The 20,919-nt window shown below is 52.9% G+C and overlaps 1 protein-coding gene across 2 annotated transcripts in view; it reads left to right on the top strand.

Annotated features, from left to right (window-relative positions):
• Positions 1-20,289, top strand: part of PBX1 (PBX homeobox 1) — a 220,125-nt gene extending 199,836 nt beyond the window's left edge. The window contains exons 7-9 of one of the 2 annotated variants that reach the window (XM_087827851.1): positions 2,659-2,771; positions 3,963-4,052; positions 19,665-20,289. In XM_087827851.1, coding sequence (XP_087683977.1) covers positions 2,659-2,771; positions 3,963-4,052; positions 19,665-19,757 — 296 coding nt within the window. In that variant the 3' untranslated portion in view covers positions 19,758-20,289. The remainder of the gene's footprint in view (positions 1-2,658; positions 2,772-3,962; positions 4,053-19,664) is intronic. The other variant, XM_087827852.1, reaches the window with a different exon arrangement.
• Positions 20,290-20,919: the final 630 nt, after the last annotated feature.

Here is a 20,919-nt window from a genome sequence, read left to right as displayed (position 1 = left end):
GACCCAGACTTTCCTCCTGGTCTCATTCAGTGCAGTGTGGCTCCTCACGCACCCTGAATGCCTGGGTAGCAGCTGGGACCAGCCCCTCGCCCCTTCCCAAGCCAAGTTCCGACCTTTCAGGTGGCAGCACATCACAGCGTGCCTTATTAAGTGATGATTATTTTACGGCTGCCCACAGGTAGGTCCCTGACCGACCTCAGCAAGCAGGGGAAGCAGCTTCAGCCCACTGGGGATGCGCAGAACCTGCGAGGGGCTTGCTTCATTCCCAGTTCCCTTCCCGCAACGAGTTCTTCCCAACTCCCCGCACGGGAGGAAGACCGTGTCTCCCTTTATTTAGCCTTTTGTGGACTTCTGTCCCTGAGCATAGCTGCCGCCTCCAGATACGAATGAGAGCTTCAGAGCCTGGTCGTGTTGTACATGATTTGGGGACAGGAAACGCTGACACAGCACGGCCCGAGCCGCGGCGAGCCTGCAATTACTGCTCTGAGTCCCGGCGTCCTACAGTTCATTGCTATGCGCATATTATCTCTGTGTCTGTGAGGCTCAGACATAGTTACCATTTATCTATGCACATATATTCTCGAGCCGTCTGTGTTGATGGCAGCGTATATCTTGTAAGTGGCACATTCCGGGCCTTCGTGGTCCGTGGCTGCCATGTCACCTGGCGTCAGCGGCCCTTTGGGGGTTTCTCCGGTTTCTCAGTGTGTGTGCTGATTTCCACTGAGCCGGCAGCCAGCAGCTAGAGCATGTATTTATTCCTGCGCGACTGGGAACAGTCGAGTACCCACGCTTCAGACCGCACACTCCTTGGGGGAAGTCTGATGTCATATTAACAATTAGAGTCCGGTACCTTGGAGCTGACTGTCCTTCGTTCTGATGACATTTAAATGTGAGTGTGTGTTGTCACACTTACAGCAAAATGGCTTTTATTATTTAGGTTATATTTCTGGGGCAAAAGAAAGAGTTCAGAGGGACATAACTAGGGTACAGAGGCCTGGGAATTGCAGAGGTCACCATGAGACTGACCTGTGCCCTTGGCTTCGCCTCACTTTGGGAGGACTGCTTGTACCACATTGACGGATAGACATTCCAGCCAGAGCCAGACCTGCTCAGACCTCGTGCCTGTTCTGCCTAAGACCCAACTTTTCTAGTTACTTTTGGATGAATTAAACAGAGAAACATGTGCCGGACAAGACAGGATGTTTTCAGAGCCGCGGTGATGTCATAGTTCTCGAGGTGGTGCTTGGGGTGTCCCCCACCCCCAAAGAAAGCATTCTCAAGTTTGCACCAGAAGGGAGTGAGAGTGGGTGCTCAGTTCATGCAGCAAGTAGCCGGTTCCTTGCATGTGAATGAACATCCCAAAGAACCCAAAAAATGGTGTTTCCTAACTTGAGGCTGTCCCCAGGTGAATGGTCCTCAGGTACATCCTTTGGTTGCTCTCAGTGGCTCCTGGAGCATGAGGGTGCGATGGCTGGTCGATCGCAGGGTGCGTTGCTAGGTGAGTGGCCCCTCTGTGGAGAAAAGCAGAGCCTCCCTCCTGCTTAGCTGGACTCTCCGTGAGGCGGGAGAGCTCAAGAAAGTGTCCCAGAGCTGAGGCATGAACCCTCGTTGGCGAGCCCACACAGATGATGGCTGTCTCAGACGGGAGGCAAGAGGGTAGTGGAAGCAATCCGGGCTGGAAACAGAGTGGAACGACCTGGGTCCCTACGGTCTCTCCTCTTCCAGGCTAACGTCATGATTTAACCAAACCTTGCACGTTGAGCTTTCTTTCCTAACGCGCTGAGCTGCACGGTGGCTTCAGAATAATATCGATCTTCTTCACGCCCTTGTGTTTAGTTTGTGGGGAGGCTGGTTTACCCAGGGGAACCCAGGTGGGGCCAGAATGGACCTCAAGGCTACCTCTGGAGAAGGCTCCATCTCCGGAGGTGAAGGCAGACAGTGAACTGCTCTTCTTGAGGCCCTTTATTATTATTGTTATTATTAGCATTCCGTGTTTCATGCATGCTCGAGAGTCCCTGGCCCATTCATTCCATTCCATCTTCCTCCGTGACAGCAGGTAGCAGGGAAAGGTAGCTCACTCTCACACACGCTCACAACCCTGCAAGCTGTTTGCCACCCAGCAAGGAACATCGCCTTTTCTCTAGAAATCAGGGATGTCCTGGAGTCCCATGATGGGGCCCTCCAGGATGGGCACCGCCTCATCTCCCCCTCCCAGGTGCTGCTCCCAGGGGCAAGGAGGTGGGTGGACCGCAGCTCCAGGGCCAAGGCGGACCTGATGTGGCCCAGCCCAGGTTCTCCTGCCTGTGGTCCCCTGGCCAACCCTAGACTTCAGTGGCAGGAAGGGGACACCTTAGGTCTGGAGACTGTCTCCAGCTCCACCAGACAAAGCAGAGAAGAACAAACACCCCTTTCTCAGCTTGGAGCTGCTGAGGGGCCAGTCCCGTGGGCACCTGCAAAGCTGTGGCTTCACGTAACAAGGACCTCGTGCACCCTGTGTTGCTTGCTCTGTTCTCCATGCTACTAACAGACTCTGGAAGTCGTTTTGGTTGTTGTTTTGTTTGGGGGTTGCTTTGCATGTCACTCTTCCTCTCGCTGTCAGTTGCGGGGGCGGAGTCTTTTCCTTTCTGTGATTCAGGTGCCTCATCCTTTCCTTTCCAGGTTCTTCCAGCTCTTTTAACATGTCAAACTCTGGAGATTTGTTCATGAGCGTGCAGTCACTCAATGGGGATTCTTACCAAGGGGCCCAGGTTGGAGCCAACGTGCAGTCACAGGTAGGGACCAGCCATGTGCCGCCAGGTGAACGCACTAGAGCCCAGGAGCCCTCAGTCGTATCGGCACTTCCCGCTTCTGTCCAGAGAGAGGGAAGCGTAGCAACAAACCTTACCAATGACCAAACCAAACCAAAAAAAGACAACCATTGTCGTGGGGAATCTCGTCCACACTTGGTGAATGCATTTGGCTCTGGCTTGTCAGTCACACTGGGAAGGCGGGACAGGAGCAAGAGGCGCAGGGCGAGGGGACCGAGGCTGACCAGGCGAGTGGACGCAGCATGTTCTGTGTTCAGTGGGGGAAGGAGGGACTGCTCAGGGCGTTGTTTCCAGGTCTCCCTCTGGTTCTGGGTTTTCCACTCAGCATCTGCCCGCCATGGAGGTGAGCCACGGAGGCAGGTGCCTTAGTGTCTCATGTTTCCACGTGGAGCTTTAGGAAACCCTGCCAGGCGGACCAAACCCATCTCCTCAATCTTCCTGAAGGTTCAGGGACTTTCGTTCTGGAGCCAAGTCTAAGTCCCTGTTGGGAAGCAAAATGAGCCGTGTGGTGTAACCTCAGTGCTCCCAGGGCAGCCCGTCTTCGCCACACCTGATGGGCGAGGGGCTGTGGAGTGCTTTGGAGAATTACCAGGGGTTCCGAGCAACGTCCACACAGTGTCCGCCCGGCACGTGGCTGGGGAGCACAGCAGGCTCAGAACAGACCAGCTGGCCAGCATGTCAGCCTCTGTTCAGGAAGCTGCCTGAACTCACCCCAACCGCTGGACATCATTTGTCCTCAGACAGACCAGTGTCAGTCACCCCCTGCACTCCGGGTGAGGTGGCTGACCTAGCCCCCTCTAAAAAGAAGCCTGACTTTCACGGGACACCCGCCAAGCAGGAGCTGCACAGCAGGTGTGGAGGGAGGGACAGCCCCTCACTCTCTCCCCCTGGTGCCCCCAGCACCCCAGCCCCTGCCGTCTCACGCAGCTTCGGTGGAACATTTCGGGGGTCCCCGCTTCCTGTCACCATGTCGCTGTCCACCTCACTGAGCTCAGAGTGGAGACTGGGCTGCCTTAGCGAGAGCTAATGGACCCCTCCCAGGAGGAATGTCCCCGATGGTGGCCCGGATCTGGCGCGCCTGAGCGGCAGCCTGCGTGACAACAGTGGCCTCGCTGTCCCTGCGTGCCCGACTGACCTCTGTGTTTTCGTCCTCAGGTGGATACCCTTCGCCATGTTATCAGCCAGACCGGAGGATACAGTGATGGACTCGCAGCCGGTCAGATGTACAGTCCGCAGGGCATCAGCGTAAGAAAACAAGCCCCTGCCGGGCTCTCCCTGCCAGTTATTTCACAGCCACGGGGCTCGCAGAGACACCCAGTAGGACCTGTCTGGGCTTACAGTCACCTAGCTTCCTGTGTCTGTATTGACACCGTCGGCAGCATTCTACCCGCAAAAACAGTGGCGCTCGGCGGCTTTGTGCAGGCCGCCAGCGTCCGGGGCTGTCGCACACAATCAGCGTTTGCGTGGCACCTGCGGCCACATGCCCTCCGCGCGAGGAGCGGCTAAACAGGTGACACCTAGTACGGCGGTGGTAGGGACATGGCCACAGCTGGGCCTGGGAACCGGGGAAAGCTGGGAGCCGGTGCCCGAGGCATCCAGGTGTGTGTTCTTAGAAGGACGCCTCCCTCCGAGCCGTGGAGGGACAGTGAAAGACGCAATTAACAGAGAGGCGGGCGTGCAGAGGGTCGGGGCGAGTGCAGACCCTCTTCCGCTGGCCCTTGGGTCCCTGGTGGCTCCTGACTAGCATGAAAATTCGTAGCGACAAGCTGTGTCGCACAGAGTGGAATCGATCAGACAGACCCAGGAGAGCCGAGCGTAGATCTGGGACAGCAATCCAACTCGATTTCTCAGATCAAGCGTCCGCTGTCTCAGCGGTGGTGACAGCGCTGGACAGGACGCAGCCTGCCAAAGGAGGCCGTCCTTCAGACGAGGGTGGCGCCCGGCTTCTGGAGGTCACAGGAGGCCCCGGGTCGGGCAGAACCACTGGCTAAGATATGAGGAGAACTTGGTGGGATGGTTTCTGTTGTGTTGTTGTGAGGATTGGACTGAATTGGGGGTGGAAGGAAGGAGAGGTGGGCACGATGCATAGCGTCGTCCGCTGAGCTGATTGCAGTGCCACCTGCCACAAAGGAGGCGAGTCCAGTCACATGTGACTCAAACCAGAGGGGCCCCAGGAACCAGCCCTTCCTCAGTGAGGTGCGGGTGAGAGGCCAGTGAGTTCTTGGTCTAGACGAGAAGAGCCAGGGTCATGTGCTGGTTTTAGTGCGAGTCTGGGCTCACCATGAAGGATCTGCCAGAAGGGGGTCATGGGGTCCCTGAGGAGCACATCCAGAGAAACACATTTCATGCCCACACGGGGGGCCCAGTTCTCCCGGGTGGCTGCCCTGAGAGTCTCCAGCTCCCCACTGCAGCTCTCGGGCGGGGTCTGAGCTGCTGGGAGGGATGTTGGAGTCACACCAGGCTGAGTGTCTTTTATGGCCCTCCCACTGAGGACTTCTTTATTTTCTACCTTCTTCAGGCAGAATCCCCCTGAGTATATGTAACATTTACAAGACCCTCTGGGAGCAAAGCAAGAGGGTCAAAGCTGATCCCGTTCCATGTGCTCTGGGCAGTTGAAGGATTTCCAGAGAGAGGGATTCCTGTCTCCTTGTGCTTATCTGAGTTGTTATTTCCATGTTAATTGGTGAGTTGCCGGAAGGCTGCCTAGAAAGAGCAGGGATACTGTGATGGAGAAGTGTGTTCTCAGAAATGGATTTCAGTCCTAGCAGGTTTGGCTCAGTGGTTAGAGCATCAGCCCACAGACTGAAGGGTCCCGGGTTCAGTTCCACCCAAGGGCCTGTACGTACCTCAGTTGAAGGCTCCACTCCCGGCCCAGTGGGGTGGGTGTGGGAGGCAACCAGTCGATGTGGCTCTCTCACATTGATGTTTCTCGCTCTCTCGCTCGCTTTCTCCCTTCTACCCTCTGAAAAGCAGTGGAAAAATATCCTCGGGTACAGTTTTTAAAAAAAGGAAAGAAATGGCTTCCAGATGAATTAAGTGGCTGTGTGTTTCTGTGTGACTGCAGCCCTTGTGCATTTACGCACTTCCTGACTCTTTTGAGATATCAGATAGATTTTTCCAGAAAGAGCTATGCTCTGTGCGTGAGTGTGGGACGGGAATATGGCACGCGCACAAAGGGAGCCGCAGAAAGTCTGCGTGACTGGGCAGGAAACAGGCTGACAGTTCTGCTTGTTGGCATCTTTCCTAACCGGGTAGCACGGCACTGGGACGCTGGGGGTCAGCACGGCCCCTCCACGTCATCTTGTGGGCTGGGAACCATTTCTGAAGCAGTGCAAGGGACATGTGCAGACAATTATGCCTGATTGCATAAGCCTGCCGCCCGCCCAGACGCTGCTTCAAAGTGGCACTTGAAAGAGCCTCTCGCTTTTCCCTGTGAATTGTGTTTATTTTGTTTCTGGGTCTTTAATATGCAGGGTAAGTGAATCAAAGTCTGGTCATGATAGGCTATGTTCCTTTGGCATCAGTTTTAAATTGTGCCACCTGCCTGCCGGAGACCGAGCTTGTTAGAGAGGGCGATGTCTTTTTAGGTGGTGGAATGAACCACTGGGACGTGTGTGTGTGAGTGGTGTGTGTGTGCGCGCCTGTGTTTTGTGTGTGTCCATGTGTGCACATGTTTTGTATGTGTGTGTGTGCGCGTGTGTGTGCATGCAGAGTAGGGCTGTGGCTGCCAGGAGAAGAAAGGGAGACAGAGAAGGAGGGCCTGAGACCAGAAGAGACAAGGACAGGAATGAAAGTTTCCAGCCAAGAAATAAAAATAAACAACTCAACCCAAGGCAGCGCTGGAACCCCAGCTGGGCTCTGGGTCGTGTTTCATCCACAGAGGACGTTTTCTGGGCAGCCTTCATCAGCTCCCCCGGCTGTGTTTCCACAGCACCCGTGTTGTGCAGCCAGCGTCCACTAACCCTGCACAGCCCACGCCACCTGCCTTTCGTGAGGCCGCCAGGATGGGCTGCGGGGCAGCGGGGGGACCTCTGGCGGCAGCCGGGAGCCTGGCCCGTATGCGTCCAGGGCAGGAGTGGAGCCTCTTCCGGACAAGGGGCCAGGGGCCCCCCCCTTCACACCTCCAGGGCCGCGTTAGGGGAGTGAGAGTACGGGCGGGAGAGCCCTGGCAGAGTGTCCCTGGTTCCATTTGGCGCCGTGTGAAGCGTCCGTGATGTAACACGTATGTGGTGATACAGTGACAATGCTCATTTGTCCCTTTTCCTCCACTTGGGCGAGCAGTTGTCACAGGAGGTGGTTCCAGGGAGGCTGGTTAGGACGCGGTTGTCACCGTCTCTGCTCCGATGGGAGGTGTGCTTCGAGGTGGGGATAACGCTGCCCCAGGGCCCTGCTGAGCAGCCGCGCGCGTCGCATTACACCCGCTTGTGCGCTTTGTGGTCTGAATGACAGCGGCCTCCTCACGGGGTAATGGGCGAGGTTATTCCAGGAGCCTGTCACACTGGCCACCACTTAGCTGCCACTCCCATTCTCCTGACCCCACTGTCGCCGTCCCAGTTCTGGAAACAGTCTGCTAGCTGGGCTGCTGAGACTATTTCCTAATTGCTGCTGCTGCCTCTCAACCCTCCTTTCTCCTGCACAGTCCTAGATTTTGTCACTTTGCGCAGAGACTGGCCTGTATGCTGCACACCTGGCCCCATCTACCTGTCTTCCCAGTAACCTTTGGATGCTGGTCAGTGTGGTCAGCTCAGCCCTCAGTATTTAATGACCAGTAGCCATTTCTTCTATTCAGCCTCAAAGTATCTAGCAATGATTTTTATTTTAAATGTTTACTAATCTGCAGATATACAGTCTTTTTAGTTTTAAAAGGTTCATAAGTCTTCTTTTTTATAAAGAGCTTTTAAACTTTTGGGGCAATGCATATTCTCTGGGAGTAAGATTTACATCGACAGTAAACATGGGAAGGTAAATGGTGGTAATACGGCCGAGAGAACCCTCCCTGAACCTCCAACTCCGATCCTGAGAGCATCCCCATCAAGACCAGGCGTGGGCGCCCATTGTGCAGCGACACAGTGCCGTTTCCGAGGGGGTGGTCACTGCTCTCCCCACAGGCGTGGGACTAGAACTGTCCATGGGATAGCATCACACCAGTTGTACCCACTCAAGTCAGTCCTGCCTTCTGCTCCATGAAGAAAAAAGTCACAGCCTCAAAAGGGCAGCTCGTTTTTGTGGTTGCTCCGGCAAGTGGCCAGGCCCCTCCAAACCTCAGTAAATAGTAAGCAGATTGACTCGGCTGATTTAATTGTGGGAGACGTTCGCATTGATTTCTGAAGGTGGCCCTCCTTTCTCCTTCTCGGAAAGAGGATCATGGTCTTTGGCAGGCTTGATTTTGCATAAAATAATTGACTACTTTCTTAGAAAAATTCAAGCATTGTTTTTAAATCTGGTACATTTTTAAAACCTCTACTTACCTCTGGCTTTGAGTTGGGGGCAATCTTTTCCACATTTCTGAATTTTAATATTTCGATCTCTAAGTGCTGTCCAGTGTGATGGAGAAATAAGGCAGGAGGCAGGACCAGCTGTGTCTGGAACAGCTAACCAGATGAGTGAGTGAAGAAATGCGTTACTCCTCTCAGTGTTCGTGGAGAGCCGTCTAGTGTCCAGCGCCAGGAACGCAAACATCAGTCGGGCTTGATCCTGGCTCCGCGGAGGCACAGGAAGCTCACAGGTGGGAGTTCCCTAGCTCAGGGCCTACTTCTCCGAAAGGGAAGGACTTCCCCACCCATATAGTCAATGTCATATTATTTTTTAAGAGTTTGGGGAGTGGCCATTATAAGAGGAACTTATAGCTAATCATATGCCCATCAACTAAAATTACATGCATAGCTTATAGACATGAGTCGACATTTGCTGTTCTTTCACAGATTTTACAAGTGGCTATGCCACGAGCATCGTTCCCCCTCAAACGTGCTGTCCGAAGGACTTCTTCCACGGGTAGGACTACTCTATTCCACTGCCATCCGATACGCTCACTGTTAGCCACACGTGGCTGCTGAGCACTTGAGACGTGGCTAGTGACCGAGAAAATGAATTTGCAATTGTACCTAAATTGAATGAATTGATATATAAATAGTGGTATGTGGCTAGTGACTACCTTGTTGGGCAGAGCAGTTTCAATGCCTGGCATCAATTAGTGGCCACCAAAGGTGGGACGATAGTGTCAGAGGTGACCACGCTGTGGAAACAGGCACTGTTCTAATACAGAACACAGAGAAGCATGCTTTCTGCTTAAATATGTCTTTCCCCATAAAAATAGAACTCTTTATTAAAAATTAACCGTGCACAAGAAGCTAACTCAGATCGGCATAATAATGGGCTTTAAACACTGAAATAATCGGGAGGAGAGAGATTATAAATCCCTATACCTGTCATGGTTCTATTCGCAGCAGTGTCCAGCTCTGTCAGCCACTAATTCATCGAACCCAATGACTTTTCAAGCCTAAGCAGGACACGTCTTTGAATCATCCTGAGCCCTTTCCTATGTCTCCGCGCCTTTGGTGCTGATAGGGGTCTAGTCTTTGTTTCTCACTCCCCAGTGACCGAAGAAGCCTTGGCCGGCAGCCTCTGCTTAGTTGTCCCTCCTCCCTGACCCGCTAGTCTCTTCAAGGTCGGCCCATAGGTTGGCCACTGGAGTCACCCGGGAGCTTGTGACTTGCAGAGTCTCGGGCCCGCCCAACCGTTAGACCAGAGTCTGCGTTTCCTGGATGCCCGTGGCTCTGAGCGCAGGAGGTTTGAGGGGCTCTGGCCAATGTCTGAGCCTGGAAATGCAGCCTCGGACTTACCTGCGAGGAGCAATTACAAATGCCTTTGCATTGCATCCGTCCAACATGTTATTCTGAAGCCTTCCAAGCATACAGAAAAGTTGGAAGAATTACAGGGAAACCAGTGTGTCTACGACCTCGATGCTATCATGAATATTGACTCCGTGGGCTCTGTTCCATCTTCACCAGTGCCTGCGCCCTGCCCCCATCCGTCAGTCTATCTTGTTATTTTGAACCATTTCAAAGTCAATTGCAGACAAGAGGACACCTTTGCCTAAATGTGACTAGTACCTGCACCATTAATGAGAGCTCAGTTATGTGTTTGTAGTTGTTTTCTGTTAGGTAAAATTTACATAGTTAAATGTACAAACTTAAGTGTACATTCTCTTAGCTTTGGCAAATGTCACTTGCATATATGAATTTACTACCCCTGACATTCTTCTGTTTACCTCTTTCTCAGACTTAGAAAAAGGGGAGGGGAGAGGAAGAGAGAGGGTTACCCACAGACCAGCCTGTTCTCCGTCCAGCCGGTGCCCCCGTCTGTCACCCCCCATCTGACTTAAACACACTGCCAGAGCCCCTTTCGGTTGTGTAGGCTGGTTCCTTCTACACCTGCCCTAGACTCCAACTCGGTCTGTCTGCTCTTAAAGGGACTCGTATCCCTTTCCCATAATAAAAACTTCTGAAGTGTATAGAAATAGAAGCGAATGTTTGAAAGTTAGGTGACCGTGTGGTTTCCTCTCTTATAGGATGGTACATCTCCCCGACTTTACCTTTCCCGTCTCTCCCTTTCTTCTCTAGGGTCCTTTAGCTTGAAGTTAGGTCATTTTCTGAAGCCTCCCCCAGACTTACACAAACTTCGTATTTTTCGAAGTCACCAACCTGCCTCAAATTATACTTGATGTACTTGAGTTCTCCACAAGGAGTGGGTGTGGAAGGCCACCCTCGGCGACCTGGACCTCTGTGAGAGGACAAGGGCGTTCTGGAGAGACCACGGGAGACTGAGGGCTGTGCCCTTGCAGGGTGTTGGGGTGGGGTGGGGTGAGAGAAATAGCAGGAGAACAGCTGGCCCCATGCTGCAGGTCCTGGGTGTAACTAGAGGTCCCCCAATGTCCATACTGGGAACACTAACTCATAACATTACCAAGTGCCTAATAGAGCCCAGTGTCTCCACCAGCATTCGCGTCTGCATTTCATGGCTGAGGAGATGGAGACTCAGAGAAGTTAAGTGGTCTTCTGAAGACTGAGCAGCCAGGGTGTGGACCAGATCCGTGCAACTCCAAAACCTCCATCACTCCTCCACCCAGGAGGCCCAGGCCTCTGGTCCTTATGCTAAGTGAGGGGTTGGTAGCGCCTTCCAGAGAGGGAGACTGTTATGCTTCCCGTAGTAGTTTGCAGCTCGGCTGGCATGGAAAAAACGGTGAGAACTCAGGGATGATTCCTGTCATGTACTCCTCCAGGGCAGCACACGAAAGGGCTAAAATGAGTTGGTTCTTGCATTAAAACTAAATCTGAAAATTTTACAGAAAGTCCTCCCCTGGACATCGCCTGCTCTGCACTGCTCTCTGTCCTACGTGGTCACCCAGCGTGGCCGGGGACCTGGTGCTCTCTGTCCTACGTGGTCACCCAGCGTGGCCGGGGACCTGGTGCTCCCTGTCCTACGTGGTCACCCAGCGTGGCCAGGGACCTGGTGCTCCCTGTCCTACGTGGTCACCCAGCGTGGCCGGGGACCTGGTAATCACATGCGCAAGGCAGAGGCTGCAGGCCCAGGTCTTTGTGGGGAGATGTGGCGCTTCATTACTACAGGTGGCAAGACTGTTCCAAATCTAGGTGAGAAATATCAATACAGGTCACTTTATTGAAAAATCTGGGGACAGCCAAATGGCAGAAGAGGAAATTTGTACCTACTTAATAGATTATACAGTATTGAAGAAACTCCAGAAGTAGCCATCTCTCCCAGCCCCGAGGAGGGTATGGAAGGTCAGCTCGCAGCACTGGGCCAGTGCTCCCCTCCTTGTCAACACTTACAAGTAGCTTCTTTAATGAAGTGAAAGAATGCAGCAAACTGCAAAGATAATATAACATGAACAAAATTAGAACAATTAAATAGAAAAAATAATGCTAAAAATTAAATTTAAAAGAGCTAGGAAATAAAAACAGAGAAGTAGGAAGAAAGAATATACTGTACTATTAAACTACAAGCCAATGGAAGGATGAAGATGGTGGGAGAATGGTAAAGTGCCTGAGAAATGGCCAGAGGAAGCACAGGTCGGACAGAACAGTAGCAGCAGAAACCAGCACAGCACGGACACCTGGCCAGAACAGCGGAAGCGAAGAGCATACTTACAAAGCTCATAAAACAGACCAAGCGGCAGTAAACCAAACACTTGTTGTAAAGCAGGGCATTAAAGAACAATTAAAAACAATATGGATAGATAGAAAAGTAACCAGCTAAAACGACATTTAATAATTGCATTAATAACTAACATTTATTGACTTCATCCCCTGTGCTTGGCAGTTTATATGCATTAACTTATGTAATTCAAGTTTATTAAGACATTTGGGACAGTTTAAAGGTAAACAAGAAAGTTAGGAGGCATGAGAACAGTGACAGCAACAAAAAGTGAAGGTTAATGAGACAGACCTACCGACGTCCGTTTTCATTCCTTGTCTCGTGAGCTTATTTTTGCTGTTGAACGTCCCCGAGTACCTGGCCTGGCACTTCCTGCCTGGACCGCAGTTTCCAGAAGCCCCTGGTGGTTCTCCCCAGCTTGTAAGCTTGGCCTTTCCTGGAGGCAGTTCCTAGCGGTTAAAAGTTTCAAGCAGTGGAATTCCTAGTCCAGAGCTAAGGCATTGCTGTGGCCGGTGGTCCCGCAGCCCCCTCCCCTCACGGTGCGGGGCTCAGGGTGTGTTCTTGGGAAGCGCCCCCCAGACCACGACGCTCAGTCCACCACACCCTGCTCGGGATGCGGCTCTTCTCTGGGTATTTTCTCTACTTTCCTCTCCAGGCCGTAGTTTCTGAAGACAGGGGTCCTGGTTTTGAATCCAGCCTTCAGTTCAGGCCTGGTGCATAGTAGGCACTTAATGTGTGCCCTTTGAAAGGGGCCTACTCAAACCTGTGTCAGGAGGCCTTCCTTTTCCCTTCGTCCCTCCTCCCTAACCTGCAGGCAGGCTTGTGTCTGGACTGTCTTCCTGCCCCAAAGACTTCTGCATGTTTGTGTCTTTGTTGTCCAGAGAGCCTCTCCCACAAAAGAACGTCATTTTTCTTTTTTTAAAAATTTTCACAGCCTGATACCCATATTTGAATCACAGCTTGTCTATACCTTGTAGCCTATCTTAACCTACTCCCTCCAGAAATCGTTTATGGGTACATATTCAGAAACCAGATATCTTTGTCTTCCCTTCCCCACACTTTCTTTCTGGGGCAGTGGCCTTGAGCTTGGTCCCCAGTCATTCATTCATTCTCACCCATGCAGCAGGTGTCTGCTTGGAGTTATTACTAACCATTGGACAGGGGGGCGGGGAGAAGAAGAGATCTACTGCCTGTTCTCAAGCAGCTCACATCTCATCTCAGCTGAAGGCTGTGTTGAGCTGGCCTCCTGCAACCCTTTAAAGCGAAGAACAGCCATTTAACACTCTTCACAGGCATTGTATTCTGGAGAGAGTTTCCCAAATCATTTGCTAACTTTCCCTCACCGGGCAGGGGTCCCAGCTGCCTCGCTCTTGCCCAGAGCTTCTGTCCAGTGAGCTCTGGAAGTTGGCCAAGGCGTCTCAGACACAGAGACCTGCACTAGATGGGACTTTACCTTATACGCTTTGTTTAAATGTTACATTTCCTTTTTTATCTGATTACAAATTAATATTTAATAAGGAACATTTGGGGACTGCAGGAAAATCACACTGAAGAACATTACTATTAACTCTGCTCAGCAGCCTTCCCATGTTTTTTGTGTACACGTGTGTTTTGTGTGCATGTGGAAAAGTTGTGATTGTACCAAACATGTCATTTTGTAACCTACTTATTTTACTAAAATATACTATGAGTGTTTTCCATATCAGTAAACAGTTTCTCAAATATGACTTTAGTAACTGCGTAAGGAGCCTGTTATAGGGAACGTCAGTAATTTAATCAATCGCTACTGTGGGACATTTAAGCTGGTTTGGGGTTTTTTACTCTTATTAATAACACTGTGGTAAACATCATAGTTCAGAAAATTAAGTGCACATTTTCTGTTATTTCCTTGGATACATTTCTGGGAATGGAGTTGATGGATCAAAATATATAACGAGTGTACCCCTTTGAGACGAATTGCAAACTTTTTTCTAGAAACATCTATTAATTTGTTCTTCCCACCAGAAGCTTTTCAATCATCCCCATTTCCTCACAAGCTCAATGACAATGACTTAGCAGTTTTCCAAATTTGTCAATTATTAAATTATAAAATAGTGTCTCACTCTTATTAGATTTTAATTTGTTTCTCTTTGATTACTAGTGAGATTTCTTTATATGTTTATTAGCCTGTGCGTGTACTCTTGGAAGGTCCATCTTTTTCTCATTGACTTCTAGAATTCTTACACAGTAAGAGTATTGTCCCGTCTGCACACAGAAACATTTGGAAAATAGAGAAAACTCTATTTCTATGTGGTGGGGGCTCCTGTAGAGGGTGCCCCTCCCCGCCCCAGTCTCATTCTGTTTATTTCTGTGGAAAGTTCTTTGGCATAAAAGACAGATTGTATCCTAGGAAAACTAAGGGCAGATCTGTTAGCAATACTGGTATTGATCTTAAAAATAGAATCAAGCTGCAATCAGAATATAGAATACATTTTCTGTATGTCTAGTCCATGAAAAAACTCAGCACTAGAAAGTCAAACCTAACGTTTTCTCAAAGAACCTATAGATAATTTCATCAAAAATTGCCTTGGCAGTTTACCACGTGCCTAGTACTACTCTCGGTATTTGTCGAATATTTGCGTTGTCCAATATGTCCGTGTGGGTTGATAGCCGGGTTGAAGAGACAGAGCTGCGTGTATCTGAGGGATTCCTAGGAGCTTAGCTAGACCTCGGTCTGGAAAATGGTCTCAGAGTGGCGAGGTGTTTTCTCTTCTGGAGCCACATCAGTCTCCTGTATCTTCTTCACCATCTCTAAGTGTTGTGTTCTTCTAGGTCATTTACTTTCGACAGGTCACCATCGTTCCCCAACCCCGCCGTTCTTCCTACACCCGAGCTCGCTGCACTGCTGGCAGATTTCCACTGCACACATTTCTGTGACAATCTAAAAGGAAAAAAAGTAAAATTTAAAAAGTCAACGACATTACATGTGGCCAAGAATCCCAGAATGGTGAGGGTGCCCCCTCATCCCCGACGTGCTGTAGGATGGGACCAGGTGCATTCACAGTTCTCTCTACCAAGGTGGTTTTCAAGCCTTTGCTCTCATTTCATCTGTGGACAGAGTTCTCCACACAGGACTGTCCTCCCCTTAATAAACGAGGCGCGAAGGAGGCTGTGCCCCTCTGCACCCCCGCCTCCCCCGTGCCCCCACCCTCTGCTGGCTGGAACGGCCCTGCAAACACTCAATGCCATTTGAGCGCATTAAGCAGCCAACTCTCTGGTGACATAGCAATTAGGGCTCTGAAATAGATTTGGTGCGTCACGGAAGATAAGGGTTTTGAAAGTTTCTGTTGTGATTATAGCCTGTACCTCCCACAAATAATAGGCTTCCAAATAAGAGGCTGCCAGCACAGCCTTTGTGGCTCTGTCTCCGTGATGGCACGTAAATTGCTATAATGTCCTCGGTGTACTTGAATATGCCAGTCTCTGGGACGCGAGTTGGCTCCGGGTCTCTCTGCCGCAGGAGTAATCTGGGGCAGTTGCTGTCCCCCGGACCTCAGGCCCGTGGGCGGGCTTTAGCTTCCCGCGTGATGGTCAGTGGCCTCACGGTGGCCGTCACGAGGGTTGTGAGTTCTGTGGAGACCGATTGCGTGGAGGTGTGTGTGCCATCTCGGTGTGGCCCCGAGTGAAGGATACCTTTCAACAAAGCAAAGCAAAATCAGAGGTTATAGAAACAAAAGGAAGACCTTAGGGCTAACTAGTCAGCCAGTCAGATCCTTTAGACTGAGAGTAAAAGCAATACCCTTGGCTCAGATTACCCTGATTTGGCGAGGTGAGTAAATACAGTTGTCTCATACGCCTACTCCTCCTGCAGTGTGTGTGAGAATGTGGGTGGACGTGCGCGTGTGTGTATGAGTGTGTGTGTGTATGAATGTGTATGTATATGTGTGAGTGTGTGTGTTGTGTGTGTGAGCTGTATGTGTAAGGAGTGTGTGAGTGTTGTGTGTGAGTTGTGTATATGAGTGTGTGTTGGGAGCATTCCGTGTTGTGTGCGTGGTGTGTGTGTGTGAGTTGTATGTGCAAGGAGTGTGTGTGTTGTGTGAGTTGTGAGTGTGTGGGTGTGAGTGTGTGCGCACTCATTTCTTAGTTGCTGTATTCTGAACGCACATCCGCTCTGTGAGAGTCAGATAAATCGTGTGTTGCCCACTGTGTGCAGGTGCATATAAGGGGGTATATTTTGGGGTTTGCAGGTCTGAGTGCGGAGGATGTTTATTCAGATATAAATAGCTCTCCCCACGAAGACACTTCTATTTAGCTAAAGCAAGCTGAGCTTATTTTCTTTGCCTCTGAAAAGTTAAATCAAACAAATCTGTAAGTTTTAACGTCCTGTGTGTACATCAGGCACACGGAGTCCCTGCGTCTGCGGGGTGTGGAAGCGTCGTACGTGCGGCCATAGTTGCGCTTTCAGCAGAAGTAGAAAGCGCCTGGCCCTTTAGGGGGAGACGTGCATAGCCTTGTATCTGTGCACGGGGCAGCCCTCCCTGCCAGACCTTCCCACGCCCCGTGTGCCTTGCGTGGCAGCACGAACGCTGGGCATTCATGACAGATGGCCTGGAAAAGGTGACACTTAGAAGTGCCAGGGTAGAGCTCGACCTTGTAGCCGACCTGCATGTGCCCTTCAAGTGTGTGGCGCCGGGTGCTGGCAGGACGGTGCTGGGTGGGGGCGTCACCGGGGCAGCGTTGTGTCTGGACCGTGACCAGGCAGCCTGTGGACGGCAGTTAGGGTGCGTGGCACAGAAGGTTGGAGGAAGTGACTTGTAACAAGAGAGTTCATGTGCTACCAGTGGACACAGGTCAGGTTGACCATCTTACTGACCGTCTCGGCTGGGGCTCTGCAGTGAGGTGCGAGATCAGCATAATGAGCCAGCAGTGTGGCCCCGCACAGGGTCGCGTGTCACGAGCGTAACCCTGACTGTACACAGCTCGGTACAGGTGGTCAGTCTGAGTTGTGGAGGCCACCAATCTGAGATACAGACAGTGCCACTAGATGCGCCCTCACGTCTTCATTTGTCCCTCCCGGACATCGATTAACATCCGTGATGTGCCCAGCACTGTGGTAGGCAGCTTGGAACTGGACGTGAATCCCACAGTGGTGCTCGTGGGCTGGTAGGTGACAGACGTGGTTGAGGACACGCCCCGTGGCAGCGCCAGTGCCTTGTGAGCACAGACGGAGGACAGGGCTGCTGAGGAGGGGACACGCTAAGGTCCCATGGGACAGAGATGCTCCCACTCAAGGTTGGAAGCAGCCAGGTGTGAGTGGCATGTGGGTGGGTGGGGTGCTCAGGACACAGGGGCATGAAGTGGCCCTTCTGCTATGGGAGCTCCTGAGTGGCTGGGGGTGGTCGAAGCTTGAAACACGAGCATTGAGCTGGACAGGAAGCTGGGTCAAGGGTATCGCAGATGTGATGAGGACACTGACCCTCGTCACGAAGCCACTGAAGGTTTAAACAGGGTGGGGACGAGATCAGAACTACATTTTGAAAGATCACAGCTAGAGATGGGCCTGCAGGGGCCACACTGGGCGTGCATCTGTTTCCACTGAGATTCCCCAGGGAAATGTGTCTTGTCGCTCAGGGGACTTTCCAGCAGCATCCTTGCATCTCTGAGCTCTCTTGGAAAGTGCCCACTGTGTCACGTTGAGAAAGCTGCGCACATCAGGGGAGCCTGGCTTGGGTGCGGCTGCCGGGAGAGTGCGTGCTGCGTGCGGGTTGCTTCCGCTTCTCTGTTTCCTTCCCTGGCCAGCCCCACTCATGCCGACGGGCCCAGGGCGCATCCTCCCAGCCATGCCCAGTGTCTGCACTGCCGGCATCTGGCCGCGTGCAGCCCGAGCTCCTTGCGGTGCTGACATCAGCTGCTTTGCGGCACCTCGGAGTATTGCTGGGTTGCAAATGAGAGTTTCTTGGTGCCAGGCTCACTTGGGCTGTCACATCTGGTGATGAATTCTCTGCATCAACCCTGTGCTGCTAAGGTGAGCTCAGAGGAAGGCGTCGAGGATGGGCCCACCTCAGCCCAGCCGCCTCCGCTGCTCTGGGCTCAAAGCTGCGCTGGGTGCATTGCTCCGGGGCAGACACATAGCAGGAAGGAGGAAGGACTCAGGGCAGGTGGCAGGGGAGAGGACTCAGGGCTGGGGTGCACCCCTGCTCCTGTGTTTTGTCAGGAGCAACCCCGCGGGCTCCCATCCACCAGGACCCTGTCCTCGGCCCTCTCCCCCTCCTCCCGAGGGCATGCTGGGCCTTGTCCAGTTCCTGGGGGCCTGCCTACCAGTCTGTTCTTCGGGCAGGATAGCGTGAATAGTCCCTTATGCTGCGGAAACCTATGGTTCCCCAATACCAGGAGTGAGTGTTTGGAAAGCCCAGGTTTTCTGATGTAGAAGCTGGGGCACTGTGGCCTGACCTCAGGTTCTGTGTGCATCCTGTCTATGAGGGGCCATGCTGAGCCCTCACTGGAGCTGAGTGTCAGGCGGACTGGCTCCCAGCCACAGCCCCACAGGCACCTGCAGTCCCGGGTGTACCCCTCCCCTGAGGACATTTTCATAGACAGCAAGGGCAGATTTGGTTTCAGAGACTCCCCTGATGCCCCAGCGCCGCCCAGTGCAGTTCTGGTGACAGATTTTGACGAGGAATGTGTCCTTTATCAAGAGGAGTTTGCCTCAGAGTGTGGACAGGGTTGTCGGGTGCAGGAGGAAAATAAAAGGCTGGGGAAGGAGACCATCTCAAGGCAGAGTTTCCCACTGAATTCAGCACAGGGCAGGAGGTGGGCGGACTCGCTGCCCTGGGAGGTGACCAGTCCCACTTCCAGGACGTTGCAGCCGCAGCAGCTGCCCAGGCGTTTACGGTGCGCAGTTTGGAGCAGCACCGCCACAGATGGTCTCCCAGGCAGAGACATGGCTGGAGGGAGTTTTGCTGTTGGATGCTTCTGGGTTGAGTGTTAGGAAAAGGTTCTGAAATGGAGGCTAAACCCCAGCTCCCAGCTCACCCACTGAGACACCTTCACACGGGCCAGGCCTAGGCCTTGGCACGACTGTCCTCTTCCCCGTGTACTTTTTGAGGCTCTCCTCCAAGGGTGCCTCCTCCATGAAGCCTCCCTTGATGCTCCAACCAGAAGGGTCCCATCTTCATGGGATCTTCCTGACAGCCTACTGTAGCACTGCTTAGGCTCCTCCACGAGTTACGGTTCACTCCTATGCTGTCTGCCCCCTGCTGAGGGCGGAACGTATCCCCCCATTGCCACGTGCCAGGAGCACCTAGCACAGAGCAGGCACCTGGAATCCTGACAGGGAACATCGAGCCAAAGGACCTTAGGAGGCAGTTGGACAACCTTTCTGTTTCTCAAGGGGAACCTGAGGCCGGAGGGGTGGGGATGCCTGGCCAGATCAGAGTCGGCACCAAACCTTGGGCCCCTGGGCCTGCAAGGCGGCTGTCATTCCACCAGGCATAGGGGGTCATCGCGTGACGGAGGGGCGGGGGGGCAGCTGGAACACTGTTCAGAGGCGCATGGGGGCCCCACCCTCATCTGAGGTGGGGTGTGGTCTACAGCAAGAACAGCCTGCTGACGAGCGTCCCGTATGCAGGCCCCTCTCACAGCTCCGTTGTCACTGTGCTCCGACAGCCGGCTGCAGGGGACTGACTTCCCTCCTTTCTTCCCTTCTAGGCTAATGGAGGTTGGCAGGATGCGACTACCCCCTCATCAGTGACGTCCCCCACAGAAGGCCCTGGCAGTGTTCACTCCGACACCTCCAACTGACCTCCCCGCACGCGCATCCCGCTGACCCTGTGCCCAGCGGGTGGGGCCAGGAGGGAGGGTGTCTCCACGCTGAAGCGGTCAGACTGGAGGTCGAAGCAATCAGCAGACACAAGAGTCTCCTTCCCTTCTCTTCCGTGGGATGCCACTTCAGCCAATCTGGACACTTCTTTCTACTCTGTCCCCTTTTTTCTGGGTAGAAGCCACCCTTCCCTGCCGCCAGCCTGGTGCCGTCCCTGCCCTGCCCCTGCCCCTGCCCTCACTCCCTGGGCCCTGCCTCTGCGTCACTGAAGGATATTTTCAGCAATTAGAGGAATTTAAAGAGGAAAAATGAAAAGAAAATAATAAAAGTGTTTGTTTTCACGCTGGTGGTCTGAGGAGCCACGTTTACCTCATCAAGCCCCCATCACAGCCCCCCGTCCCTCGTCACTCTCACTACCTCTCGCAGGACTCGCCACGCAGGCCCGGCTCATTGGCCACTGCCTCCTCCTGCTCTGCCCTCCCTGGGGATAGCTCCGTAAGCACGCTCCCCCCCAGTCCCAGTCCTCCCTGGGGATGGAGCCCCAGGTCCTGGGTTCAGCTCCACAGGGTTGATTCCAGGTAGGAAGTCAGTGGCAGGAGAGGGCACAGGACAGGAGAGGTGGCGTTCCCGGTCTTCTCACCATCCTAGGAGCAGCTCCTGGTTTCAGAGGCAGACTGGGGGCCAGAACCTGCTGCAGACCCAGGTGTGGGTTAGCGTGGTGACGAATGCATCACAGAGGAGGAGACGGTTCTCATCCTGAAACCCTTCAACTCTACCTGCACACACACATGCCCCTGTAGGCACATGCACAGTCTCACATGCACCGCCCCGAGGTCAGGCACATGCCGCATACAAATACCTGCATTAGTAACCGCAGCCTTATGCCTTGTGAGCCCAAGAGGGAATTGGCCACTCCGAGTGAAGGTCCCAGACACACAGAAGCGATACGTTCCTGCGGCGTCCAGGACCCGCGGTCCCAGCAGGCACACGCCAAGCAACCCCCATGGGACAGACCAGCCTCCAGCGCCAGCCCTTCCCGTGCACTATGGCCCAAGCATCAGGGTGCCAGGCACAGCGTCTGCATGCGGTGGCTCTGTTCTGTGTTTGTGCAGTGGGGATGTGGTGTGAGTTGTCCGGTGTTCT

The sequence above is a fragment of the Miniopterus natalensis genome, chromosome 19, assembly GCF_054644295.1.
Source record: "Miniopterus natalensis isolate mMinNat1 chromosome 19, mMinNat1.hap1, whole genome shotgun sequence".
NCBI lineage: Eukaryota > Metazoa > Chordata > Mammalia > Chiroptera > Miniopteridae > Miniopterus > Miniopterus natalensis.
Note: the sequence above shows the minus strand (reverse complement) of the source record. Positions and strands in the feature narration are given on the sequence as shown.